The sequence below is a fragment of the Tympanuchus pallidicinctus genome, unplaced genomic scaffold, assembly GCF_026119805.1.
Source record: "Tympanuchus pallidicinctus isolate F22 unplaced genomic scaffold, pur_lepc_1.0 scaffold8, whole genome shotgun sequence".
In the NCBI taxonomy this organism is placed as follows: Eukaryota; Metazoa; Chordata; class Aves; order Galliformes; family Phasianidae; genus Tympanuchus; species Tympanuchus pallidicinctus.
Genome location: NW_026294802.1, coordinates 31,014,266 through 31,041,331, shown reverse-complemented (window position 1 = coordinate 31,041,331; position 27,066 = coordinate 31,014,266). Strand labels below are relative to the sequence as shown.

General features: G+C 40.0%; 1 protein-coding gene across 1 annotated transcript in view; it reads right to left on the bottom strand.

Moving 5' to 3' along the window:
- Positions 1 to 27,066, bottom strand: part of PPM1H (protein phosphatase, Mg2+/Mn2+ dependent 1H) — a 125,525-nt gene that overhangs the window by 25,941 nt on the left and 72,518 nt on the right. Inside the window, exons 4-6 of the mRNA XM_052668293.1 lie at positions 24,620 to 24,732; positions 10,130 to 10,214; positions 3,564 to 3,682 (exon numbers count right to left, since the gene is read on the bottom strand). Coding sequence (XP_052524253.1) covers positions 3,564 to 3,682; positions 10,130 to 10,214; positions 24,620 to 24,732 — 317 coding nt within the window. The remainder of the gene's footprint in view (positions 1 to 3,563; positions 3,683 to 10,129; positions 10,215 to 24,619; positions 24,733 to 27,066) is intronic.

Below are 27,066 nucleotides of genomic sequence, written 5' to 3'. Positions count from 1 at the left end.
TCATTTTATATACATTTAATGCAGCAGATTTCTCATCCTACTAGAGAAAAGGGAGAAAAGGCAAGTAGTCAAAGAGAAATGGAGGCAGAAGAGAAATGCTGGTGTCAGGGCAGTTACAGGCAGCCTGGACTAGTGATGTAGCACACATTGCTGGATCAGTGGTTGTCCTAATGCTGCAGGGAAACTTGGCAGCTCTACTACCACTGTGGGCAGCTGAGACAAAGCCAGTGTGGAAACTTCACAGGAAAAAAAAAAAAAAAAAAGGGAAGAAAAGAAAAAAAAAAAGGCCAAATGCATTATGACAGACCGAAAGACAATAACTTTCTACAATCCAAATGAGCTGGGCAAGCCAATCCATTGTTGAGAATCTGAAAGGCTCCAGTGCACAGGAGAAGGGTAAAAAATTTAAAAAAAAAATTAAAAAAGCATACAACTTCTAATAGAAGAAAATGTCCTGAATTTTAAAGTAAAACAGTTCATTTTCCTGAGGAAACACCAGAGCAGAGTTTTACACCCTCCTACTAAGGGAGGCAGTAAGTGTGAGGCTGTTTCTTCCTGACATCACCTGCATTTCTCTTCGGGTACATGCAAATGTCAACACACAGTGAGATCACCGACCAAAAAAAGATTCAGACAATTGATCTGCATCTTAAGTGATAAAGGATTGGCAACACTTTAGCAAACCAGGCTTTGGCTGGCCAAAGCACCATCTGACGTTTTCTAGAAAAGAAATGTATATGCTAATTCATTTTCCATGATAGATACTGTCCTTAGAAACAAATGGAGAACAGATACGTCCTTGGCTGCCATGTCCTGATGCATCAATTAATTTGAAGGATTAGAAGGGGAAGAAAACAGGAGCAAGACTCTTGAGGTGGAAAAGAATCAGTGAAATGTCAGCCACCTCAAACCATCGCCTCTGAGGGGCCATCAAGGTAAGAAATCTCACACCTTGTCCACAACCTCAGCCACTGAGAGTGACCCAGATTTTGGACAAATAGAAGCAGACTGCATTTCCTCAGCTTAGGAGATGACTGCATGTAATTCGATGGAAAACAAGACTTCCTTGGGAAAGCACCCTGAGAAAAGAAATAAATCCTTATTTAAAAGGACTCTGACTTCGATAAATGCTACAACAATAGAGCAGTTCCCTCACCATTTCATTGTCCTGAAGCAAAAAAAGAAAGAGGCAATATGTACTCTAGCTGTGGGGTACAGAACGGCTAAGAGATTCAGATTCTTTGACTCAGGACAAAAATGCAGCCCCCATTTTCCACTTCCAGCTAGAAGTCCAAAGGAACAGCAGGGAGAGGTAGTATCATCACAATCTCCACATGCTTTTGCTTGGCACAAGCCAACCCTTTCTGGGAAAACACTGAGGTAAATTCAGACTTCAATTTTCAAGTCACAATTTTTGTATTTGTTCCAGAACAACTACTTACAGCTAAGCGTATTTGTGATAAACCAGTGGTAATCTTTGCACTGACCACATTAGAATCGGTAACTGGATCAATGTGTGCCTCACACTTCAGGAAATTCAGAGAAATCAGCAGGCAAAATCAACTCACTTCTCCCCCCTGCCATATGCTAGAGTTAACAGAGTTCACACACCAGTACTGAAATACAATACATCAAAACAAATCTGCAATCAGTTTAGACTTATCCAATATCTTCTACTTGCTATTCTACATATAAAACATGTTCCTTCCTATTTATCTTTCTTCTAAAGCCAAGCTAGTTATGCAATAACCATTCTGAATAAGGTGAAGTGCTGTGCACATATTCACAAGTAAGGAACAAACCGATATGCAGCCTTATCCCTTTGTTTAATTTTTAACCATTCCAACATTGTATGCATCCCAGCATCCTGCTTATGATTTTTACTGAAAAAAAAAAAAAAAGCAACAGTCCTGTAAGTAGGACTCTCACAGTTGTATTTGAAACAGCTCTTGCTGTTTCTACTTTCAAAAAGCAGTTATTTTTCATCCTTTTCTTGCTATTTATCAACACCAAATTTGATCACTGTGATGCCCCTTTGTGTAAATCATTTAATCCTTCATAGTTCCTCAGAGACCTTTTTTGTTTATTAATAGAAGAGCTGTGTCACCTGCAAATACTGCAAGTTCAGTCATTCTAACTGTATTTCCTTTCCAGACCTCTAACCAATTGAGGAAAATCCAGACAACTCCTGTGAACCAGGTGAAACTCTCTTTATCTTTCAACCACTTACATAACTCTGCTCCTACCCTCCTTTTTGGAGCTACTTACATATCTATCCACAATATTTGTTGTGTAATTTGGCTTCCTCCCCCCCCTCCAAGTTGCATCTCACATCTTGAAAAATCTTTTGGAAGTCTACATGAAGCCATTCCTTTCTGATGCTTCAGAGATCGATGTACTTAATAAGAAAAATCTCCCTTTGCAGAAACTGAGAGCCTTTCAAATATTTTACTGTTCAGACTCAGTTGGGCCAATGTTCTCATTTTGTTCCCATTCTTTTGCTTTTGCCTGCAGCCTTTTCAAAATGTGCAGCCGCTATTTTCAGGAAAGGATTGCATATTTCTACTAGCAGCTGTTCAAGCTGATGGACAATTATGAGTATTCCCAGATTAATATGTTCTGTACAGTACAGACACTCCAGATTATATTAATAAACTTAGGTTATAACTCTGCCATTAAAATATCATTATATTTACGGTCTCCAAAGCATGGGACAATCAGAAGCATGTGGAGTTGCAGTTGTACTTGTGCGTGCAAGTCTCCAAATCTACAAGAGCTCAGGCTTTTTTACCCTCTCCATCCCCTCCTTTCCTCTACGAACATTTTCTTAGGATGCTGAAACACAAATAGCAGAGAAGCAAAAGCCATTTGCATATATAAGACATTTGCCTTTATAGGTCACATACACAGTACTCAATGACAAGGCATTGGACTTTTCTTAGTGAGAGTCACTTGAGAAAGAGCCTCTTGAACTGGCACAAAACAATGAAGACACTGACAGAGACAAAGAAAGAAACATTAGGTTTGTCTAGTGACAAAAAACTCATCACTCTTTCTATCTTCACCTCGTCAAGTCAGTGCTGCTCATTCAAATCTTTCATTTTAGGATGACTATAACTTTTATTTGTATAGGCCCTCAAGGGTTACCCAAATGAGGTGTTAGCTGCAGTGGAGCATGGGAAGCAGCTCTTTTCTTCTGCAAGCATTGCATGCAAAGGAATGGTCACCCACTGATCCAGATTCTATAAGATGTTACTTGCAAGATAGGAAAGTTGTTTATCTGTCTTTCAGGAATACTCCTGGCATATCTACCCTCTTGAGAGTTTTCTCTTCTTTGAGTGCTCATGTACTAAAATGATCTGTGGTCTGGGCTGTGGAGGCAGGTCAACTCATTTTAAATATTAATTTCTAAAAGCAAAATACATCTGAAAGATGAAAATACCTTTCTTTATAATACAAAGGTGTACACCTCCACCTTTGATGCAGTTTACTCACAGATGTGTACAAAGCAGGCATATGCTGGGGAAAAGGCTGACCTCTTGCTGAGAAGGGCACATCCTTACCAGCCAGTCATGTTGAAGTCACGGTAGAGCATCCTCTTTCCAACTTCCTTGCGCTGCACCCTCCGTGGAAACTCTAAATGTGTGAACTCATTTCCCAGCAAGTGGGGCTGCATGTAAGCCTGTGGGTAAAAATCAAGCCACAGATACCACATGAAGATTATAAAACATCCTCTGTTATTACTGAGGCAGCACTACTATCCCTTCTCACTCCCTTCCCACACACGTTTTATTTTTTCTTTTCCTTTTTCCTCCTTTTCAAACAAGGACAACAACAAGATTTGCTCCAGCAAGGTGCACATACACTAGTTCCCATGCTACCTGGAGTCTGGTAGTGGTCTTATGTTTAGCAACCCTCTCTTCCTAAAATTCTTTCATTCCTTCTCACCCGTTCTCACCAGCTGTGATTACTGAAGTACTCTTCACCACTGACCCTGAAGGAGTCTGCAGGGTTTCATAAAGCAGAACATCTCCTTTTGCAGGCTGATGACTTAAGAGAAAGGAACAGTCAAATGACAAAGCCATTGAGCAAGTAAAGACTTGGAGGGCGTACATGTGGAGCTCAAGTTGGCTCCACCAAACCCAAGGCTTGAGCACCTCACAGCTTGAGAACACCATCAACACAGCTTGAGGCAACTTCAACTTTGTCCACTGCACACTTTGTACTCAGATCACCTGACAGGTTATCCTTAGACGAACCATATTTTTTCCTTTGGAAATAAACTTTACTTGTTTTTCTTTAATAAATGCATAAACAATCCTTTCCTCCCAACATAAGCCACACTGTGAATTTTTCTGAAGATACAGACAAATTGGTTAGGGAATAGAAAGAGTAGCATTTCTCAACCTTTCTGCAGGTGTCTCTTTTTCCTTATCCAGCCAGTTAAGGCAATAACGTCTGTCTTATCTTCAGCAGCAGTTGCCATCAGGGCAGATCAAATGAGCTGGCTTTAGTTGCTGGGTTTGTCATAAATCTAGCACTCATCAAAGGTGAGCAGCAGGAAGCAGTGGAAGCCCTTATTGATCTACCTGGCAGCTATCATACAGATAGTTCACAGTAAAATATTTCCTGCATTTAAGGGCTGAACCTGATCCCACTCAATTTAATAGGAGTTGGATCAGGCTCAGTACATCACAGTGCTAACCGTCGATCAGCCTGTCTCTGCTCCCTTTGCCAGCCATCCTTTCACAAAACACCTCCCAGCTCAGCTGAGACGGGGCTGAAGGAGATGCTCTGTGCAGCTGACAAGATTGGATTCTGCTTTCAAGAGGCAGCTTTTAAGCACAAAGTATGATCTTGACATGGTGATCCCTTCCTGAAATGGGAGCTCCATCAGATTCACTCTGCACAGTTCAGGGAATTACATTTTTCCTCCTGTAATCTACAGGCATCCAAGGTTCCCTTCTGCACCTAAACTTCTATGGCCATCTAATTGGATTGCTGCTACTCGATACAGAAATGTCTGAGGAGCAGAACTGACTTCTGAGTTGCCAAGCAATGTTAGACAAGATGAGGCTTTCCATACTTCAGAACTCAGGATTCTTTATATAAAAATACATGTAAGGTTTGCATTTATTTTTGCTCAAGTTGGAAAGACGTTGCAACATCTCTAATGATTTTTGTATTCTACACATAGCATTTTTTTAATCTTATTTGTTCTTCCTAGTCTATGATTTTATAAACTCAACAATATGTTTAGAAAGTGCAATTCAGTTCACTTGTGAAGATAAATAGCCTATCTTGATTAAATCATTACAAAGTATTTCTAGGTAAAGAATAGTGTTACCTATCTGTGAAAAAAGACTTACTGAAAGCAAAAACCTCTAAGACCTGAAATGAAAATGGAGATATTTAACTCAGATTATGAGATTACTTATTAGGCTGGATCATGGGTTCAGAAGACATAAACTTACAGGCTTTTAGCATTTTTCCCCTTGAAAACAAGAATTTCCTTTATTGAAAAGGGAAAGCAATTGGGAGAGACTGCATTTCATAAAGATTTACTCAGATGGAAAGTCTGAGGTCACAAGTGAAATAAGATTAATAAAGCTGGCAGAGTTACCACAGGACTGCTAATGTTCAAATAAGATTTCTCTTCCGCAGCCAAGCCTCAATGCTTGATTTACAATCTAGGGATCTTAACTTGATTCTAATATTTTTGGCATCACTGGAACAGGGGGAAAAGAGCAATTTGGAAGCTTCTGGTGCCGTGAGCTGAATTCTTATGTGAATAATTTTTTTTTTCTTTTTATTCTTTTTTTTTTTTTTGGTAGGTTTTCTTTTTTTTTTTTTTTTTTTAACAGTTGTTCTTGATGCTTCATTGTAATTCTATAAAGAAAAGAGTACAGCTATGACTTTCAGTTGAGTTTGTTGAGAACCGTTCTCCATTTACTACAAGGCAGGGTTGTTCTCTCTTTCCATCCCTACCAAACTATGCTGAACCAAAGAATAAATGAAAGCATCTCTTTGAAAATCTGCAGTTTTCTCAAGTAGCTAAACAGGCACTAAGAAATCCCTTGAACAGAAAAAAAAAACAAACAAAAAACATAAGCACAAGCTAAGTACCAGAGTTTCAGCTATGATGAGGCATCACATTTTAATTTTTCATTTGTTTAGTCACGATTTGTAAGAACCCCAGATTAGAAACATCATTCAGAGAACTTAAAATGTAATAAAAACAGTGACTATCAAACACTTTCTGTATCCTTATGAGGCATGTTCAGACAACATTGCTATTCTGCGTTATGAAACAGGAATATTTTCCATCATTTTTCTCTCAGAAGCTGCTACAGTTTTTTTGGCATGAATCTGGCACGGTTTGTATCATATGTTTGGTACTCGGCCATTTTATGGTGTATTTTGTGGCTGGATGTAGTACATTCAACATTAGCTGTATGAAATGGAGTCTGTTCAGGGAAATATTAGTCACGTTTCTTTCAAAAGGCCATTTACTTCCTGCTGTGTTTCCCAGTGTTCAGCAAAGCAAATACGAAATTAAGATAAACCCAGACTTACGCACTAGTGCGCTCGTTAATTAGGTGGCAGGGAACATCGTGCATATCTCATTGCACCTTGCAAGTCTCTTTCCTTCACTCTATTCCCACATCTGCCGATGCCCTTTTCAGCTCCTCCACAGCTGATGTGGCAACTAGCAGTTCTGATGCACTGCTTGGTATTTCTGTACATATTTTTCCATGTGTCAACCATACCTTACAGTAGTATTCTTACTGTATCACGTCATTTTCTTCATGAGGATATATTACTACCTGAGAATACCTCTCACAACAGCATGTACTGCACAATGCATCCAGTTGTCACCATATGGCCAGGTTCACATTTGAGCCAAACGGAAATAACTAAAGGAGGTGGGAGTAGAAGAAAGGAAGGAAGTAGAAGATGAATCCATCCCTGGATTGGTCCTCCCTTTGTTACAAAAAGACAAATGCTTTTTTACCTCAGCATCATGCAGTGTGACAGATGGTCAAAGCAGTGCTACATTGAATGAATTGTTAGAGAATTAAGTCACATCCGACTTGTAACTTAGGGACTAACTTACACTTGGGATATCTAGGTTCACCACCTCTTTCTGTTCCCCAATTACTCAACTCTCACCTGGACAATGAAATAAGAACAAGTTCTCATTGAACTCACGCTTGCCCATTCTCTTTGCACATGTGGTGCCAAACACAGAGCACCCACGTTTTCCGAGGGAATAAGTAACAAAATCTGTACAGTTTAATACTGCAGGTTACACTGTCATGACTGAAATTAACAGTCTCCTCAGAAGATAGAAGAAAAATTGTTTCTCAAAATATTTGCCCACACAACTGCTGCACATCTCAGAGCAGTTCCCAGTCAATAATGGATTGAGTTCTCCCTCAGGATACACAGATACAGGAAGACAAAGCCTTACTAGAGTAGGCACTATATAAGATATCCTGCCAGAATACTGAATAGAAATGATAGAAACCAAAATTCAAAACCAAAGGAGATTTGTGAAAGCATGCTAGTGAAGGGGAAACAGTGTGAGCCCTGACGCGCCTGGGGAAGCCAAAGAGTCAAGTGGATACTTGTGTAAGGCCTTAAGGCCTCAAGACCTTAAGGATCTCTTCATGCCTTTCTGTGCAACACCTCTGCAAGCTCCCTGGTGCAAAGTCTGTTTCTACCTCGCCCACACTCATGTAGCCCGCTGGAAGCCTGTGGGAGTCCCTGTGGAGCTGTGTGACGTTCAGAATGACTGGTTAGTGAATTTGTTCTTTTGAACCTGCCATGACCGAGGCCTGAAGGTCACTCTTGGATACACAGAAATAAAACTGCATTAAAATATGACCTAGGTATAGAAAGCATTTGTTTTTCCCCTAGTTTTTCAACCGTTGCTATTTGGAACACAGTTGTATCTAAGACAGGGCCTGAGGATTTCATGCAATAAATTTTACATGGCCTAAACAGGTCCTTTTCCTGCAGATTTCTTTATGTATGGAAGCTAAGGCCCTGAAGACAGAGGATGAGTGCAGAAGACATCGGTTAACCTAAACTAACGTCCTGTGTGGCCAAGATAATCAGCAGGCTCTAAAGACAGAAGAAGGCTTCCCCACTCTGATTACACTAAAAGAATCTTCGCAGGCAGCCAATACTCAGTAACCTGCCTGCTGTAAATTCACACCTTCCATTTCCCTTTGCAACAACTTCTCAGCATAGACAGCCCTGAGCTGAAACATCACCCCTGCATTTACCAGGTGAAATATTTATGCTAAAATGATTAACTGACTTTCTTTCTAACGTTCAAGAAGAACATGAAGAACATTTCCATATGTTTGGAACAGAGAAACTTAACTTCAGCTGCAAATAAGAAAATAAATCCAAAGCAAGTAAGGTTTCAGATAGGAACAACAAAATATGTGAATAAAGCAAAAAGACAGAAGAATCAGGGGACAGCCCAAGGTGATGAGTAAATAGAGATCTAATCAACAGGACAGATGCAAGAGTGGAGAGTAATATCACTTCAGAGTGTAACATTTATATCAGTCTTGTAAGGAATTTGGTTCTTTGTTGTTTTTGTTTTTTTTTAATACTAAAGTAAAAATGTTACTTATGAAATGTTATACTTGAAATCATCTCTAATTTTGTTTCATGCTCTTGCTGTCTTGCATGTATTTTCTTTGAACATGATACCCATAGCCCTGGTATATTTGTTACATACTGAAACAAAATAAACAAACAAAGGTAAAGAAATTTCCAAAAGAAATAGAAGAAATGCTTTTCAGATCAGCTCCTGTTTTCAAATACAAGCCAGAAAGGACATCAAAAGAGAAAAAAATCCCTTGTAGGCAATGTTTTATCTCGTATTTCCTACAGACTTCCTAGATACCAAAGATACCTTTTTATTTTAAAAGCAAACAAATTATTTTAAATGTAACAGGAGTGTAAATATTTATTAGGCCTTTTTTCCACTTGGTTCTCTGAATATGAATATTCCTAAAGTAGCGTTTCCTCTGAAATTTTCAGCTTTAAGCCAGTGAACCTGACTAAAAATCAAATGTGACGGTTGTGGAAACATTTGCATTTCCTTTAAAATCCTCCATCACCACCCCTTCAACCATTGGCATTTTACTTAGTTTCAAACCACAACTCTTGAGTCAGACTAAAGAAAACAGATGCATGAAGAACAAGGAATGCCTCCAGCCTTGGCCTGTCCATCCTGCTTCAGAAAATGCAAATAGTGACACTGTCTTGTCTTATTCTTGAATTTTCAGGGGAAAATAGCAGGAGATCAGAGGAAGCAGAAAATAAATCTCTCAGACGCATTAAGAATAGCCTTCTGATGAACAGCCAAAGAACTCCAACCAACTGATCTGAAAATCAGTGAAAAACTCAAAAAACAAAAAACCACAACATGATCATTTGCATAAAAAGTAACATCATGCATTTATGTTTCTTAGGCAGCTTATTGGCCAACATGACTTGATGGATAAAGCATCCTGCATCTTCTTGGGTAGTTATACTGTCACAGCTGTATGGCTGTTGCTACAGCAAATAAGTCTTTCTTCACCTACCCTACGCTGCAGCTACTAACACTCACTCAGATCACCTTTAAGATGAACACCTTTTCCCCAACCTAGCTCAACTGGCATACTATTACAGCAAATGAATAAAACCCAACAATATTGTTCACATGTGTGCGAAGAGCACTCTTACGTACTTTATACTGTCACAAACACTGGGATGTGTTGAAATACCTCTGTGGCTTGTTAGCTGCATGTCTGAGCTCTCGTTATCCAGCATCAATAAGCTGCTGAAGGTCAGCAACTGAACAAGGTACAAAAGCACAGACACCAAGGGCCTCTACAAAAAAGGTAAGACTCCTTTCATCAGTATTTGCATTGTCAGGCTTTTCTGCACTTTTGCTGATGGCTAAAACACATATATACATGCATAATCAGTCATTGGTGTTCAGCAGACGTGGTCCTCCACTGAGCCACAGTAACTCAACCATGTGGGTCTGAAACTCAGACATTCCTGGGCACTGCTCATCAGCAGCAGCGCCTGCTTTGGTTCTCCAGTCTCTTACCAGATACTGAAGTCTCTGGCGTTCGGTCTCTGGAGTGAATTCTGAAGACATTGGAATGACTTCACCATTTCGGATGATTATAGCCCTGCAGGAGTAATAAAGCACTGTTAGTAGAGGGGAAAAATGTAAAAACACCCAGAAAACCAGGGGGTACTGTCAGACACTTATTCTCTTTGGAGTCATAGTAAAATAAAGCAATTTCTTTCCTACTGAAGTTATCAACAGACAGGATAACAATTCCTGCTGTGCATCCTTTAGGCTGGATAACAAAGTATATTTGTATATGCCAAATTCATTTCAGAGCACAAAAAAACATCTAAGCAACAAAGGCAAGTGTTATTTCAGCTGATGTCTGCTGGGCATCCTTATTAGTGAAATGTAGACACCCAGAGGAGATGCTGAAGAATCAGCGATTGCAGAACTACTCTTTGCAGGTTTTAATCCCAGCTGGGGCTGACACTGTCTATACTACTGGCTTCAAATGACTAAAGCAAGCTCTTTCCAATTATTGATTGGTCATATGTCATGTCAGAACATTTCTTTTCCAACAGCAAATGGAAATGGCAAAGAAAATCCTGTTTAACACAAATTCAACTAGCTACCTGCCAGAGGCAGACAGGTAATGGAATGACTATAGATCAGTAGAGAGATTTCACATGCACTTCTGCAAATGGCAGAGAAGAAATGTTTCCAACACCTGTCTGTTGCCTCTTAAACTACTCCATTGCCTGCAAAATATGGTTTGAGTCTTCTCTGGTGTAATTTCCCTGCATGAAACACAGTTAAGAGGGGCAAAATTTATACAGTGTTCCTACTGCATATATTGGTCATGTATTCACTCACAAAATGATATTACTTTATTATTTGCACAGCCTTGTAAGCATAGTAATGCCTGGTGCTTTCGAACAGCTGGATGAACATCCCAGAGATCTTAATACTGATTTGGAGCCATTTCTCAACCATCAGTTGATTAGTTCACTGTTTGGGTAATAGCAGCACACCAAACCACCTCTCCTCATGAATCTGCATAGAATTCAGCACAGATAAAGCAAGTAAGTGGCACCTGAATTCCAGTTTCTACATGTTTTTTCTTATTTCCTTTCTGCGATCTTCTAGTCTCATTTTCATGCAAGTTTACTTCTCTTGATAATTTGATCAATTTACTGGTATTGCTTTTATGCCAGGCATTCTGATGGCACTACAATGCACCCAAGAATTATGGTAGGCATACAAACACTGAAAATTTAAGCTCTAAAGTCAAAATGCAACCTTGACACAAACCAGCTTTGCAAACTCAGTGGTACTGTTTAACTGCCCAAGTGTTCAGGAGATAATATTGGACTAACACAGTCTCTGAATGATCATCTGATATTGCTAGTATGCAAATAGGAGGAACATTACTGCAAAGGAAAGGAACTGCTAGCATTTCTAAGATTCACATGGTAAAGAAGAAACAGGTTCAGGTCTGAGCAGCGCTAGAAGAAGTGGAATTGATTTAACTGCTTAGTGTGTCAAGCTAATTTTTTAATCATCCTTTGCTTCCTATTTAATCACCATTTCATGAGAAATCTGTTTTTTAAAGACCACTGAAGTCTGGGGTTCATCTTTTTCTTTGTGTACACTGACATACTTACGATATACATTGATAGCTATCATTCTCACTTCTGTGGGTAGAATTGGGCCCTGAGGGACTAACATCATATAAAAAGCAATTCAGAGGCGAGTGGGTCAACCTTTCATGGCTCAACTTATTTTCACTAGAAATTGCAGCCACCTGGGATGAGAAGTACAACCTAGCACAAGAAAACCTTTGCGGGGGTGGGGAGAAAATAAGGCAGTGATGTTAATAGCTGATTAAACAGAGCCTCAGTTTTATGTTTTTCATTAATATTTTCAGCAGTTGGACTTGATTCAAGTCAAAAGTTGCATCTGCTCATAAGAGTGAAATTATTTGATCTAAGGAGTTAAACAGCTCTAGACATTAGCAACAGGAGGGATGTAGGTGTACACATACAGGTCAGTGGCATGAATTCATCTCTGCTGGGCTCGTTATCCTGTTAGCAGTTTCGTTAGCTTTCCACGCCAGCTGCTTAGTAGTTTCATGACAGTAAGGGATATTTGTGACTGTATATATGACAAAAACGGACATATTTGTTGGCAGCCTCACTAGAGAAGCCAGGCATGAAAGCCCGGCCCAGGAGCTGCCGCACTCAGTGGGGTTTTTGTGATTTAAGAGGTACCGTATCAACCCCTAGTTGGACTCAGAGACTGAACTGCCCTTTCAGTGACCTGGCAATAACAGAGCTGGAGCAGCGAAGCTGTCAAGCACGGTCTGAAGGCTTTTCCCATGGAGCAGTCTCCAGAGCCCTGCACCACTACTTGCTCCACCAAGAGAGCCTGATGCAGGGAACAGCCCAGCAGCTGCTTTCCGGCAGCCGCTCTGTGCAGTTTGGCAGGACAATTCATTTTAACTTTACACTTCCTAATGGACTAACAAGCAACACCACGTTACGTGAGCGTTGTTGCTTCTGCCACAGATGAAAGATGTATAGACATAATGAAATAGTGCTCTGAAAGCATTTAACTCCCTGAGCACTGTGGAAGTACGAACATATTATTTTATACCAGAATAAAGCCACCTTATTAAACTGTCAGAAATAGCTACATAGGAAGCCAGAGAACTTGGAGAGATGCAGTGCTCAGGGAGCATCTGACTGCCATGTTTAATGGTGACATTTTAATTTCAATCACAGTGGTGAAACACATTACAGCACGGCCACAGGGCAAGCCTGCCAAAGGAAGCTGGGTGATTCATGTTTGTATGGAACAAGTATGTCAACAACCAACAAAATATTTTTTGATGACAAGGTTACTTCAGAGCCACACCAATCACTAGTTTACATCAGCAGTGAAGAAGTAATAAAGAAAGCACAAAAGTTGGTTGCTTTTTTTGTTTGTTTTTTAGTGGTTTTTTTTTGTTGTTGTTGTTTTGGTTTGTTTGTTTGTTTGTTTTTTTGCAGGAGAGAAGGTCTGGAGCCACAGATCTACAGCTTTGGGTGTGCTGCCTTCCAAGCCCTGTTGCTCTGATGCCTTCTCTATGTAGCACCGTATCAGGGTGAGCAAAAACCCTGTTCATAATGGCACCCATGCCCTGAAGTCTTAAGTCTTGTATTTTTTGAGTCCTTTTGAAAACAAGAATTTCACTATGTCTGCTCCCCTCTTTTGAATCTAGTTACTCAATCATCCAGTGCAGGGTCTCCCCCCAGACAAAATGTAGGGCTGCACTTGCATTTCAGACACGTGCACACTGCACAAAACAAAGTATATTCACCAGTGTGGAGCTTGTGAATATTTACAGGAAACAGGAATTCATTGAAAAATATCCCCAAAACACAGCCAAAGTAGTCTAAAGCGGAAAAACAAAATCTGATTTTCTCTTTTCTGGCCACCTCACTTTGAGGATCTTCTGATTTAGCAAATTCCTGCTCTGAATAACCATATGTGGAGCAATTGATGCGTTGATGTTTCAGTGTGTGAGATGGGGCTGACAGTCACAGTGCAGCCTGCAGCAGGCTACATCCACCAAGTCACATACAAATGAAAAGAAACATGAGCTTAACAGGCTGCATGCAAATCTACATAAAACACTGCATCTATCTTTTAGATTGGTATAACTTCACAGACTGTGGTGTACAACAAAGTGATCTTTTCAGTATTTCAGCATTCACTCAGAACAGTATTTGCTTATTTTCTATATTAATATTTGATACTTTAAAGCAATATCTTGTGTGTAAACATCCCTTCTTAAAATATGTGGCAAATGAAGCAACTAAAGGGTAAAAATCTGTGCGTTGCAGTGGTGCTCTCGCACTCGAGATGTAGCAACACCACAGTGGCCTAGGGAAAATATCAATACATCAATTACTTTTGCATTTTTAATATGGATAAAACAGCCACCCATCCCTGAAGGAGCGAGGCTGCTTTTCTTCTTTTTTCCTTTCTTTCTTTTGTAGAGAATACAATCAGCAGAGAATTGCACAGCATCCTTTCTGAGTTTCTTAAGAGAAACAAACAGAGGGAAATTTATACATTTCAGAGGAAGCTATTGTTAGTTACTCTCATTTAATCATACAGAGAAAGAAACACTTTAGTGAACAAGGTCAAAAGTGTAATTTCACTGCTGTGAAGGGTCTATTGGGATTCTGGTGTTGAAAACAAAGAGGCATCTCCTACTGTTAGGAGTATTCAGGGGACACCCTGATTCCATTACACACTTTTCCAGCCAAAAATGATTTGAAACGCAACATTAAACTGCACATTCCTACAACAGAGAATAAAAATCTGGTAAAGGTGACAAAGAGAGACCATTCGGAAAACCCTTTTTGACAGCATATATCAATTCCAAGCCACAGGGAGGATGTATCCATTTTGTCAAAAGGTGTTAAGCGTTGTGGATTTGGTACAGATGAAGCAGCAGTGTCTGGCCTGTCTGAAGGGGTATTAGAAATGTGTCAATGGAAAAGAAAGAGGGATTAAAGTGACAGAAAGAATAAGGCAGGGTTTTATTACATTCAAAGGAGGAACGAAACAGTATATTTTAATTAGCTGTGTCACAAAATAACTGAGAGAAAAAAAAGTAAATCCTAGAAATACGGAATTGGTCTAGATGAGTACTTGTTTACTATGATAACTAAATGCATATATTTAAAGAAGCCAAGGAAGCACAGTGCTAATGCCTGGTGATTTTAAAACCACCAAAGTTCCATTTATTTACGTTTTCTTCATTGCTATGAAATGAAATAAGATTTAAGATAATGTTCACCTTATCTGTAAATTAACCATGTACATTGAGTAAATGAAGTTCCTCTGGAACTTAACCATTATGATCAACCATTATGATTACTGATGAGTTATAATACATTCAGCCCTGGCATCTTGGTTTCACTTATTGCTAACTGGGTTACTCTTCTTATTCCCATGCAGACACATTTCTCAATGTTTCTTTAGAAACCAGATGAACAAACACCTCACTGCATTGGCAATAATCACGGAACTATAGTGAAAAGCCTTTAAGTGATTTCCTTGATTTTATGAATTAAATCAGGCTGGGGATAGTAAAATAAACCATGACGTAGTGTTTAGCTGGCATTAAAACAGGTCCCAGTGATGACATATCCATCACCGTAAAAGCTGGAAGTGAAAGCAGAAACCCTCAGCAACACCCATGGCAAAACACACATCTGCCTACCACCTGTAATCCTCATGAGAAGACTCATAAATGTCTGGCTCCTACTTTGCATCTCAACCACAAAAACAAGCAACAGAATGGAGAGGGCATAGAGCCAATAAAAAGGGCCTCTGCCCTTATTTTCCATCTGCTGCCACTCAAGAGTAGTGCCACCCTGCTTTATTGGCATTACTCAGTGTAAACATCAGGTTGTCCACAAAAATGCATTCAGACTGGACATTTGGAAAAATTTCCTACCGTGAGGGTGGTTAAACTCTGGAACAGGCATCCTGCAGAGGTGGTCAATGTCCCATGCCTGTCAACGTGCAGAAAGCATTTGGATAACATATCCCTCACCGATATGTTTTCACTTTCAGTTAGCCCTGAAGTGTCAATACTGTTTGACTTGATGATCTTTGAAGGTGCCTTCCAATTGAACTATTCTAAGTAGTGGAGTATTTTTCACTCAGCTGAACATAGCCAATGTTAACAGGGAATGCACTTCCCCTGTGACAACTCAGTCTGGTCCTACAGGAATAACAAGGAACTCTCTCAAGCTTTTGGGGAGCCTTCTGATGGCAGCCTGTGCCTTCCAAGCAGCCAAGCTGGCCACGTTTGGAGAACAACTGGACACTGCTATGTGACAGGAAAATGCTGATTTTGGGCTTTCACAGGTAGCAGCCAAAGTATCAAGGGCTCCTCTTCATTTCCTTGCACCAGTATTGAGCCAGCTGTGTTGCATGGCTCCTGTGGGGCTACAGGCATCTCCCCATGACTTTGCAAGGCACATGGGATGGAGTTATAAAATTTAGTTCCTACAAGAAACCCTGAGAGTGGTCTTTCAGAGGCATGATACCAGCACACCAGCTGCTCCTGTAGCACACTCTAGGGCTTTATGACATTTCCAGTTAACCCAGTCATTCATATTTACATTTCTACTGCTTATTTAGTGATGCCTGTGGAGAAGACCTCTAAGCAAAATAGATACACTTTAAAGCCACTGTTTTAGTGGTCCAGTTTTACTAAATCATCACATTATTTTTAATAAATGTTCACAAATGGGCAGAGAGAAGCTATTTCTCAAAGTAAAATAATATTAATAGATCACATGGAAGTGCTTATTTCTCATTTATATTAGCTGAATCAGTCAAAATCTTCCTTACTGCCACCAAGAACAATGAAAATCTGAATTCTTTAAACAGATCTTACACTCCATCCTGTGTATTCAACTAACTTAGTAAGCAGCATAGCAGTCAGAGGCATCCTCTGCAGCTGGCAGCCTCCCTCTGCCCCACGCATTGCATGCAATAGTGAGAGGCATTAGGCCACCATCAGTGCTGTCACTAAACTGCTTCAGTTGTTTCTGTATCACTACTCGTTCCCTGGTTTTAAATTAAATACAACACTAAGCTTGAAGGTTGTTCACAGAAAAGATATCTGGAGAAGACATTGCCCAGTGATTTCTGAGCCCAGGAGCTCCACTTTGCTGTGGAGCAGCTCCATTCCCAGGAGATTCCCTGCACTACTTAAGGTTGTCCTCACATGGATTGCTTCTCTGAGCCAGTCTAAGTATGGAGTTGCTATTATTAACAGTTGGCTAATTATTAACAGTCAGCATTATTAACAGTGTTTCACTTTAGGGCTAATTACGAGGGATACGTGTTGGTATTAGCTACCTATAGGTGATTGTTTTTTGCCTGCGTTTTATCAGGAAAGTAACTTACTACTGACATATCCACATATGCCTTTGTATCTTACTTTACTTCGTATCTTTACTTTACATGTTCTAACATGTAGCATTTCCTACTCTAGTGCCAGTAGTATGAACTCAAAAGCCTATCAATTAAACTAAAACACTGTGTAAGGAATCGTATGTACTTTCCCGTTGCTTTACACCTGAATACACTGATCCTCCTAGCCACCAGCTAGGAAGCCATTATAAGCCAGTTTGCATTGAGCAGATACTGCTGGAACACAAAAACTGTCTGCCAATGGTTCCAACCTGCTTACACTGGAGATTTGCTGCCCTCATGGGATGCATTCCATTCATGATGATTTCAGTGTATTCTTCCCTTGAAAACCATTAAGTCCAGGGTTGCAATGATGATACATCACTACATTTCTGCAACATGGCTGAACAACATGCCACCCATTATTTGGGTCATGACAGAAAGATGAAGAAAGCAGCACAGTCACATCTTTGTGACCAGCTCTGAGCCTTGGGACCATTATCTCTGGAATCAAAGTCTGTTTCTCTGCTGTCCAGGATATCGTATTCATCTCCAGGACGAGTTACTATGGCAACTAAACCTGGGCTTAGGGATGAAGGCATCACTGTGCACACTGTGCACTGTGTCAGTAATATGGCTGGGGTATGGCTAACCACAGAAGGTCAAAGAAGTGCAGATATTTTTCTGTGCTCTTCACTGATTTAGCATTGAGGATGTCAGAATGATTTTAGTCCCTAAAGCATCACATCTACTTGGATTTCAGCTTTTCTGCTTTCTCAGCTCAGCACCAGAACCCTTCAATACGATTTCATGAGACCAAGGTGAGCCTGGGGTTCTCCCTCTGGCTCCTCTCCCACAGTTTGGAAGGCAGCTAGAGGTGGAAGGTCACAGCCTGCTTGGCCTGTCTTGGCACTAACCTGTAACACTGGAAGGAAGAAAGAATCCACCATGCTCCCTGGTTGACTAAAAAGGCACAGATTAAAGAGTTAAAAACTGAGCTCAGTGAAGTGCATTGGATCATCTGGATTCTGCTATACTTGCTTATATCACAAGCTGCCTGTATTCAAGATAACAGGCTCTTTATGCATCAGTACCAATGGTTAAAATTATGCTTTAGCATCCTTTACTCATCTTGTCTCATACATTATGAGCTCTACAGGTTAAACATGAAACATACGTGTGGGGATGTTATTACAGAAGGATTTTTTTCCTTGATTAGCACTCATGTTCACCAATAAAAGAAAGCAACAGGGAAATTTTTACTCATAGTGGTTGCAACCAATTTTTTTGTCTGGGTTGGTTAGTTCTCATGGTGTCTTTCTACCCCTCAAAAGGCTGAAAAACTCTATGAGAATTAAGTTTAATAGGATCCATCACTCCTAGAATCTAGTAGCAATGAACTGTGGCTTTCTAATTTGCTAGGAGTATTCAAACAGTAAAATTCCTGTCCTTCCTCATTATCTGAAATGTAAAGACTTCATTGGTAGAAGATATCGTGTGGTTGAGACTGAAGACTTAACTGAACACACCACATGTTGAAACTGTTTGCAATGGCTTTAAAACATGCTAGATTGTCACAGACATTGCAAAAGCATACTCTCTTCCAGAAAAAACAAGAGTTTGGAGAAGAGGCAGGACTTGCGTGTCTTCAAAAGTCTATGAACACTGACTGCCAAATTAATCACTTCTGCCAAGTCAGTGCTGGATATGAGGTGCCAGAGCTTCAGAACTCATAATTCACTAGGTTGTTAGAAAGCATGCTCTTTGAGTGCAATAACTTATTTCTGATTCACCACCTTTTCTCCACACCTTTGATAAAGTGTTTCCTGAAATGCCTCCAAAAGCTTCACTCAATACAAAATTCTGCAAGGTGATCTGAGGTAGCTGCTACTCCTGTGAATTCTGTGCTCTTACTTCTCCTTGGAAGGAGTCCAGGTGGTAGAAGGGAAGTAGTGCTTTCAGCAGGCCTTGTGTGGGAAGGCTTCCAAGGAAGAGAAGTTGGGCAAGCAAAGAAACAGGACTTGGCTGTATCTTCTGAGTCTGACTAAGATGCCACACTCTTTTGCAGCATTTTCTGCTAGGCAGCAGAACCAGACTTCTCCACCTACCAAACTGCAGTTACTGAAGAAGAATGTATTTGGGGACTCACTTGATCTCTCTTCACTTCACAGTCTCCTGAGCAGAGCAAGCACAGACCTGGAAAGTCTAAGCATTTTTTTTGGCTTTGAGTGATGAGGAATTAATAGCCATCTGAAAAAAAAGGATGTGCACACAGCTTGGCCAAAATACAGTCTGTAAGTGTCACTCTTGCCTCCGGAGAGGCATTGTTTGAGGATTTAGAGCAAGAAGAATTTTCAGAAGACAGGGAAGGATCATCATGGATTGTGTGGCTGAAAGTGCCATGCGCATGGCTGATCTACAGCTCCTCTTCTCTTATCTTTAGGGGGACAGGAGTAAGAATGCTTCTCCAAATGCTGCAGTTTGAAGCAGCTTAGTAACTGAGTTAGTCTTTCCTCCAGAGACCACTAAGTACAAAACACAATTATTGTTGTTTATGCAGATACAGATTCAAGGAGACAAAAGAGCTTAACCAGACCACTTTAAAAAAAAAAAAAAAAAAAAAAAGGCAAAAAAACCCCAACCCAAACAAGCAAGCAAAAATCCCACACAATATAGATTAGAAAACAGTTAAGAAAAATTAGAAAATTAAAGTTTCTTTAAAAATATTGTAAAACAAATACCGAAACAAACCAACTCTATAACTGTAATACACTAGAGCATTGCCTGGTTTCCACCCTTGCAGTGTTTGGGCTTCTGGCTAAAATCGCCCTGTTGGACTGCCTGGAGGAAGAGGTCAGATACCACAAACCACAAAAATGAGTCAGAATCTTCAACTCTGATTTCTCAAAAATTCTATTTCAACTACAGTGCCAGTCAGCAAATACAGAGCTGTTTCCATGCCTCTCTCATTTGCTTCATAGTAATACATGATTTCCCAAATTTTAGTCTCTACAAAAAGAACCACTTATGAGATAAGCAGTTAACTAGCTCTATGACACAGAGCAAGTATATAAGTGAAATTCAACACAGGCTGCCAATCCAGAAAGAATGGAAACAGTAAACAAAGCAGAATTCAATTTTCAATGCACTATTATATTAGACTGGAAGAAATCAGTGTTGTACACACATAAGGACAATTGAACTCCAGTGACGTTGCTTAACCTGCACCCATGTGAAACTGCCACAGATACATCCACTTAGAGAGCCCCTATCACTTAACAATCCCAAATGCTTTAGTATGAATTCTACACTTGCAAAAAGGAGTCTGTTCTGGATATGATGATATATCTTCAAACAGAGGGTGAATATGCCCTGAAAACAGCAGCACATGGGGGCAAAAAGCAGGGATGCAAAAAATGATATACATTTAAAAAAAAAAAAAAAAAAAAAAAGGCTGATGAAGCAAATAAAAAAATCCAGTGACCCTCTAAGATTGTGAACCTTCCAAAACATTAGGCTCTTTTCTCTGATGCCATCTTCTGCCAATAAATCAAAAAAGTCCAAGAATCCATTTGAAGATTTAGCAAGTATTTCAGGGAAGTATTTCAGGATCTATGACAAAGTTAAATCACCTTGTGATGTGCTGCATCCTATATAATGATAAAAACACTGCTAACCCAAATGGCTCCAAACACAGCACAAAATGGCAGTGCCTGCAGTTGCTGAGCAGCTCCTCAGCCAGACAACATGAGAGCCAGAAGAATGCTTGTGCCAAAGACAGTTAATATGATCATACTGCATTAGAGTCATTGGAGTGATATTGGGTAAATGTTATGTTGCATGAGGCTATACAGTAATGGGCAGTAATCAGTAAAAACATTTTAAGCTCTTGTTTTATACTGCTTCATCACTAGCTATAAAACAACATACTAATAAAGAACATAAAACTGGAAGAACTGAGATTAACAAGGCGTGTTATGACAATTTAGAAGTAAAAGTCACTTTAGCAATATAAAACTGAGCAATACTGTTTAAAAGAATCAGCAGAGAAGATTTACCGTTCCTTATTAAAAAAAATAAACCAATCAATAAACAACAAAAAGACCAAAGAAGCCCTAGATATTCAGAGTGTCTGGCACAGGGTAGTAACCACGGCGTATATATCAATCTGGTAGGCAAAATATAAATGCCGTGCATCAGATGGCCCACTACAGCACTATCAGTCCTTGCACAGACAATGCTAACCACTGAGAGGTGGCAAGAGAGAGGGTGGCATTTAAAAGCTTTGGCCAACATGCAGACATAAATTTTGACTCTACAAGTAGGTATATTTATGGCAGATTCCAAGAATGATTAGCAAGCCATTAGAAAACGCAATCAGCTCCCTCCAAGTTGTTTCTATCAGGCTCTGAAGACATTACCTAATTTTTAGTAGGATTCTGGTATCATGTGCTTTTAACGTATAATTATTACAGAAATGCGATTGCATCGTTAGCATAAGTTTAATTGTATCATTGACATTAGTGATGCCATAACATCAAGCTCAATAATGGTTCATAACAAAACGTACAATTAGCACAATTTTTCTCCTTTTTACACCAACCAAAAGTGTTCAGCTTGAAGAAGCCTAATAGTCCCTACAGAAGTGAGCTAGGGCTGAACCTGAAAGAATTGCTGGCTGGTAATTTAGTAATATGGTAATTAAAGTCTTTTCATGATGTAATTACACATCAACTACAAAAGGACAGCTGCTATACAACAGTGCCAGGGTACGTGGCATGAAATGATTAGATTTGAGAAGCTTTAGTGGTTAAACTGAATACCACAGGCATAAGTCTGAGGTATAGCTGGCACCACATAGCACATTATTATTCAAGTCTCACACTTCCAGTTTCCTCAGTCTCATTGTGACAGTAACAGTTTGTTGTATGTACCTTGGTCCTTTGACAGCAGTAGCTGTTCAAAACCCACATCTACAAGCTTCTGTTGTTTCTAATTCCAGGTAACTTCAAAGCCTAAGCCCTCTTTTGGGCAGAGGCTATACCAATAAGGATTGTGTAAACAATTGCCGATGCTGCAGCATGAAAACTCCCATAGATTAGTTAACTGCAGTTATTTTTTAGAAATTTATTCTAGCACGTGGGTGGAGAAGGTAGGAGACTGAGGACAGAAGAGGCATAAGTGAGTTGGTGAACTCGAGGAAACCAGAACTCCCCTGAAGTACTGAGGGTTTTGGCATCTACTTCCAAAAGCAACAAACATGAGGCGCATATTTGGAAAAAAAAAAAAAACAACAAATCCCACTCTTCTCCTAAAAAACATGTAAACATTTTGTTTAATAGTTCCTCATTACATTTCTCAGTATTCTCATTTGTATCTGTGCAAAACAAAAAGTTGACAATGCAAGGCATGAGACAGTAAAAATGCACATATTTTTCTACTAACACAAATAAGGAACTTCTTGGCTACGTGACTTGGCCCTTAAAAATACAATGCACTGTGCGCCCTGGAAGTAGGCAGACAAGCTCAGAGCTGCTTTTCTAGTCCTAAAATGTCATTTTAGGAATGAGAAGCAACTTGGATGGTTCACAGTAACTGCAGGCCCCCCTCTTACCCTCATCCTGAAATATGAGAAGCAGTGAGAGACTCAGATCAACCAGACTTCTACACTTTAAAACTTCTCTTAAAAATATTTTATTCAGCTTGGAAAATCTATAAGCAGGCCCTTGTGAAAATGAAAGATTTTGGAAATTCTGAGAATTCTCCTCAGCATGAGTAAGGCTTCCACGAGGTCCATTTGGAAAGCGGAAAACCAAACTGTTTGGATCTCTGTTACCTATAGGGATCTGAGGAACGAGTACAAGAACTTTAGCCTTAGTTCAAAGATTACTCAGCCTTGCCAGTGGCTTTCTTCTTTTCCTCTTTTTCTAAAACAAAAAAATGTTTTGGATGGGTTCAATGAATATTCAAAGCCTCTGAGTGGTTTTAACTAAGGTGGACACTGGGACTATTTCAAGATCACCACCAATAAAAGTTTATTCCCGTGAGAATCCACAGGATTCAATGGAGCTGAGGCTGCTCTCAGGAAGCTGAAGGAAGATCCTGGGGGAACTGCAAGCAGCCAGTAATTTAAGACTAAAGACCTCAGCCCTCAGAAGCAAGTCCTGCATGGCCAGTTTTGCACTACACAAATAAGGAACAAAGCAATTAGCTAACTCTATGGAAGAGACTCAACTGTATTTCAAAGCACAGTAGTAAAGGAAAACACGATTACTTCTAATCTGATGGAAGAGAGGTAAAATGCAACACAGTTAGTGGTTCTGAGGAGTGGACAGATGGTCAACTCCAACTTGTTTCCAGGTACACTCTGCAAGGACTCATCTGCAAGGACTCATTCATTTGCCAGTTGAAGGAAAAAGATTTGAATGTCACTTATCAAGAGGAACTTGGTGAGCAATTTACAACACATGTAGCAAGTTCAGCAAATTAAGATCACTAACAATGGAAAGCAAAGCACTTTATGCGCAGTGGATTTGTCTTCCTACACATTTCAATGCAGCAAAAGACTTGAGTGCTGTCTCTGTGAATACAGAATGAAACATGAACTGTGTGCACACAAAACCCAAACAATGAAAACATGTAACTGTAGTGTCTTCATCAAAAGACAACACTGTTCAGTATCTGTACAGACTTCAATTACACAGCTACTGACTGAACCCAAATGCAGTCTGTGTCACGCAGAGAACTACGCTCTGCTGGCCTGTTTATGCAGAGCACTGCCAGAAGAAACATGCAAAGGTATGAAGTCTTGCAAGAACAGCCTCGTTCTCTCTGGCAGTGGTATGGGCAAAGAATGAGAGAGAAGGAAGGAATGCAAGTGAGAGGCTCCCAGCATGTTCCTAGTTTTAGCTAAGTCAGAAGAAAAAGGAGCTTCTCATAATGAGATGTAAAGCATCCAACTTCTAACTGAAACAAATTAACAATTCTTGAACTACAGCATTCAGTTCTGAGAAACAGGCAAGTACATGAGTCAGAGCAGGACACAGTAAAATTCCTAACTTTTGGATAGCCTCTCCATCCCCCTGCAGTATATTTACTATACTCTCAATACCATTTTCAATTATATTAAAATCTGATAGCCAGGTGGGTTTCCAAGGCTAGACCTAGGGACAGCACCCTCAGGATCAGCAGTTCCAGATGTAGTCCCCCATCAAACAGTGTTCAGCATACAATTCTACTACCCCTGTTTCAAAGGCTCTTCATAGTGTCTTTTCACTTCTCTGCCACCATCAACTCATTCAGAGATAGCAACAAGAAAGAAAAGATGAGTCAGTCACCTTGAGTGCATCCACCACTCAACTAGACACTGGAAGTCCATCACTACTGCATTAATTTTGCATTAATTTTAGTGAGAACTGTTAAGAGCCCAGCCAAAAAACAGAACCTCCTGGTGATGCTATTTGCCACTAAGGAACTTGGTAACACCAGATCTTGGGAGTTTCGGTGTGGGAGTAGAAGAGACATCACACTCACCTGCTATCACCAGCATTTGCCACGTAAAGCTTCCCCAATAAATACACAACCACAAGGGCTGTGCAGCCACCAGAAATATTATACACGGTCCTCTCTCGTTCTATTTGCAAATCCTATAGGAAAAGAAAATAAAATGTATTAAAATAAGACAGCATTGTACTTAATACTTTAGAAAATGAAGATTCCCCCCAAAAATTACAATTTTCTTCAACTGCAAGTCCCACTAGCTTTCTTTTCTATTTCAATTCTGGCTATATGCTCAGAAAGAATAGAAAGTCTTGGAGTACCAACTGCTTATGATACAAAGCTGGGGACAAAACAGGACAGGACTGTAAAACATCAGGCATCATGGAATAAAGGGCAATGCTGAGGGATGCAAGAGATTTTGCTACGGAAAAAGCACAAAGGCAGCAAAGATAAATGTAGCTGAACAACACATACCTGGTGGTATAATTGGAGAGCACTTTACATAGACAGCAAATAATTAATGAGACCTAGCTATGACATGAATAACTATCTGGTCTCCAAAGCGAAGGCTAGGATTGTGGAGCGTACACCTTTGCAAACAGCAGCAAGATGCACTCATGCAAGAGGGCTACCCTTCAGAAATACAGAAGGCAGTGATGCTAAACTAGTTAACAAAAAAAAAAAACAGTGTGAAATAGAACAACATCAGTAGAACAAAGAAAGAATATTAGTACTAGGCATTCACAGAATTGCCAGTATGAGCCACAGTATGTAAGGCTGTATCTTGTCTCACTGATTTCATGAGGCCCTGGAAAGAATTGGTGAACGTGCACCAATTTAGAGAGGTATGTACCTACTCAATCGTTCTTCCCATGTTAAACTTCCAACTGATTCTGAATTTAATAAGAAATACTACATAAAATACCATATAAATATAAAAAGCCCCCCTGCTTAATAGATGTGGAGAACACAAGTCACATCTGTCACTGACAATCAGTCAAGCCCAGCAGTATATATTATCCCAAGAAAGAGACCATGAAATAAAAAAAGGTAAATGAGCTACTTCCCAGTATTCCATGCATCTTCAAAAAACTAATTGTATGTCAGTGAACTCACTCTGCTGCCTCGTAGCTTAGCTTCTGGTAATAACCCAACATGTTAAAGTCGCCCGCCTCTCCTGAGTCCAGAATCCAACCTAATATCAAACTGGTCTTTCCCTGTAATACTAGATTCAAACAGGGAGTGTCAGCTAACATAGCTATTGCAAGTAACTAGAAGATCTTTTCAGCTAAACCTTGCCTCTCTGTGTGCTGTACTTCATTACTTGCATTAAGCAACAAACAGCTCAAATTGTCCATGCCTTGGGGTATGGGATTTAGGGCTTTATTTCAGAGCTTTGTTTATCCAAGCAAAAGAACCACAACAAATGCTAACTATAACAGCTGCAATTTGCTTGGAAACCTGCAGCACCAAGGCAAGCCAGGGACTGCTCGTTGTTTCCTACACAATTCTGGCTCGTTGTTTCCTATACAATTCTGAAGAGGGAGGTGATCCAGGACAGAAGCGGGGATGCTCAGCAGTGCTCAGCGACTGTCCCAAGCGATCTGGATGGGGAGTGCTCCTATTACTAATAGCACCTGTCACAAAGAATGTGACTCTGTGCAGGCCAGAGTGCAAACAGCCTGATCTTATTTGTGCCATCAACACAACAACGAGGAGAGCAGTGGGGACAGTAGAGGTGCACAGCGCTAACCAACATGGCCATCATCTGCCACACAGAGGAACTGCAAGCTGCTCTGCCGCAGACACTGGGTTTTGTTGTGGCTCTTGCTACTCAGTGCAAGTATTTTTTTTTTCCCTTAATTTATCTCCTTTTTAATTTTTATTTTTTTGGTAGGTAGGCTGTGGTAAAGGCCAGGAGGAAAACACCTCAAAGCTAAAATCAAATCTTGCAGAGCCTTTGGTCACAGACATGGGCTTGTTGCAAATGCCACTTTATCTAATCTTGCCATAGAGAAGCTGATTTTCCTCCCCGTGGTTTCCATATATTTTTAAATTAAGCTGAAAAGAGCAGTTCAAAGGAAGCAGATGTTTCTAACCATCAAAATAATTTAAACTTACAAATACTACAGTGGATTTTCCAGGCACCGCCAGGAATTTTAAAATAGCTTCATCTCCGCTGCTCGGAGCATCCTCTGAGACCTTGAAACAAAGTACAATTCCTCACCTGATTTCAGCCCTGTCACATGCACACTTCATGAGTGCTGGAATGCCTATATTAAAATCTATTCCCTTCAATAAGAACTCAGAAGCGTTTATTATGGGATGGAGAATAATCCTTAGGGCCTCATTCTCAGAGTTTGCTTAACTTAAACTAGATCTTCGGTGCTGAAAGAGGTTTCCTATATCTCAACAAAATTTGAGGGGAAAAGATAAAACAAAATGAAGCCCACCATTACTACTAACTCATTCTGACGTAG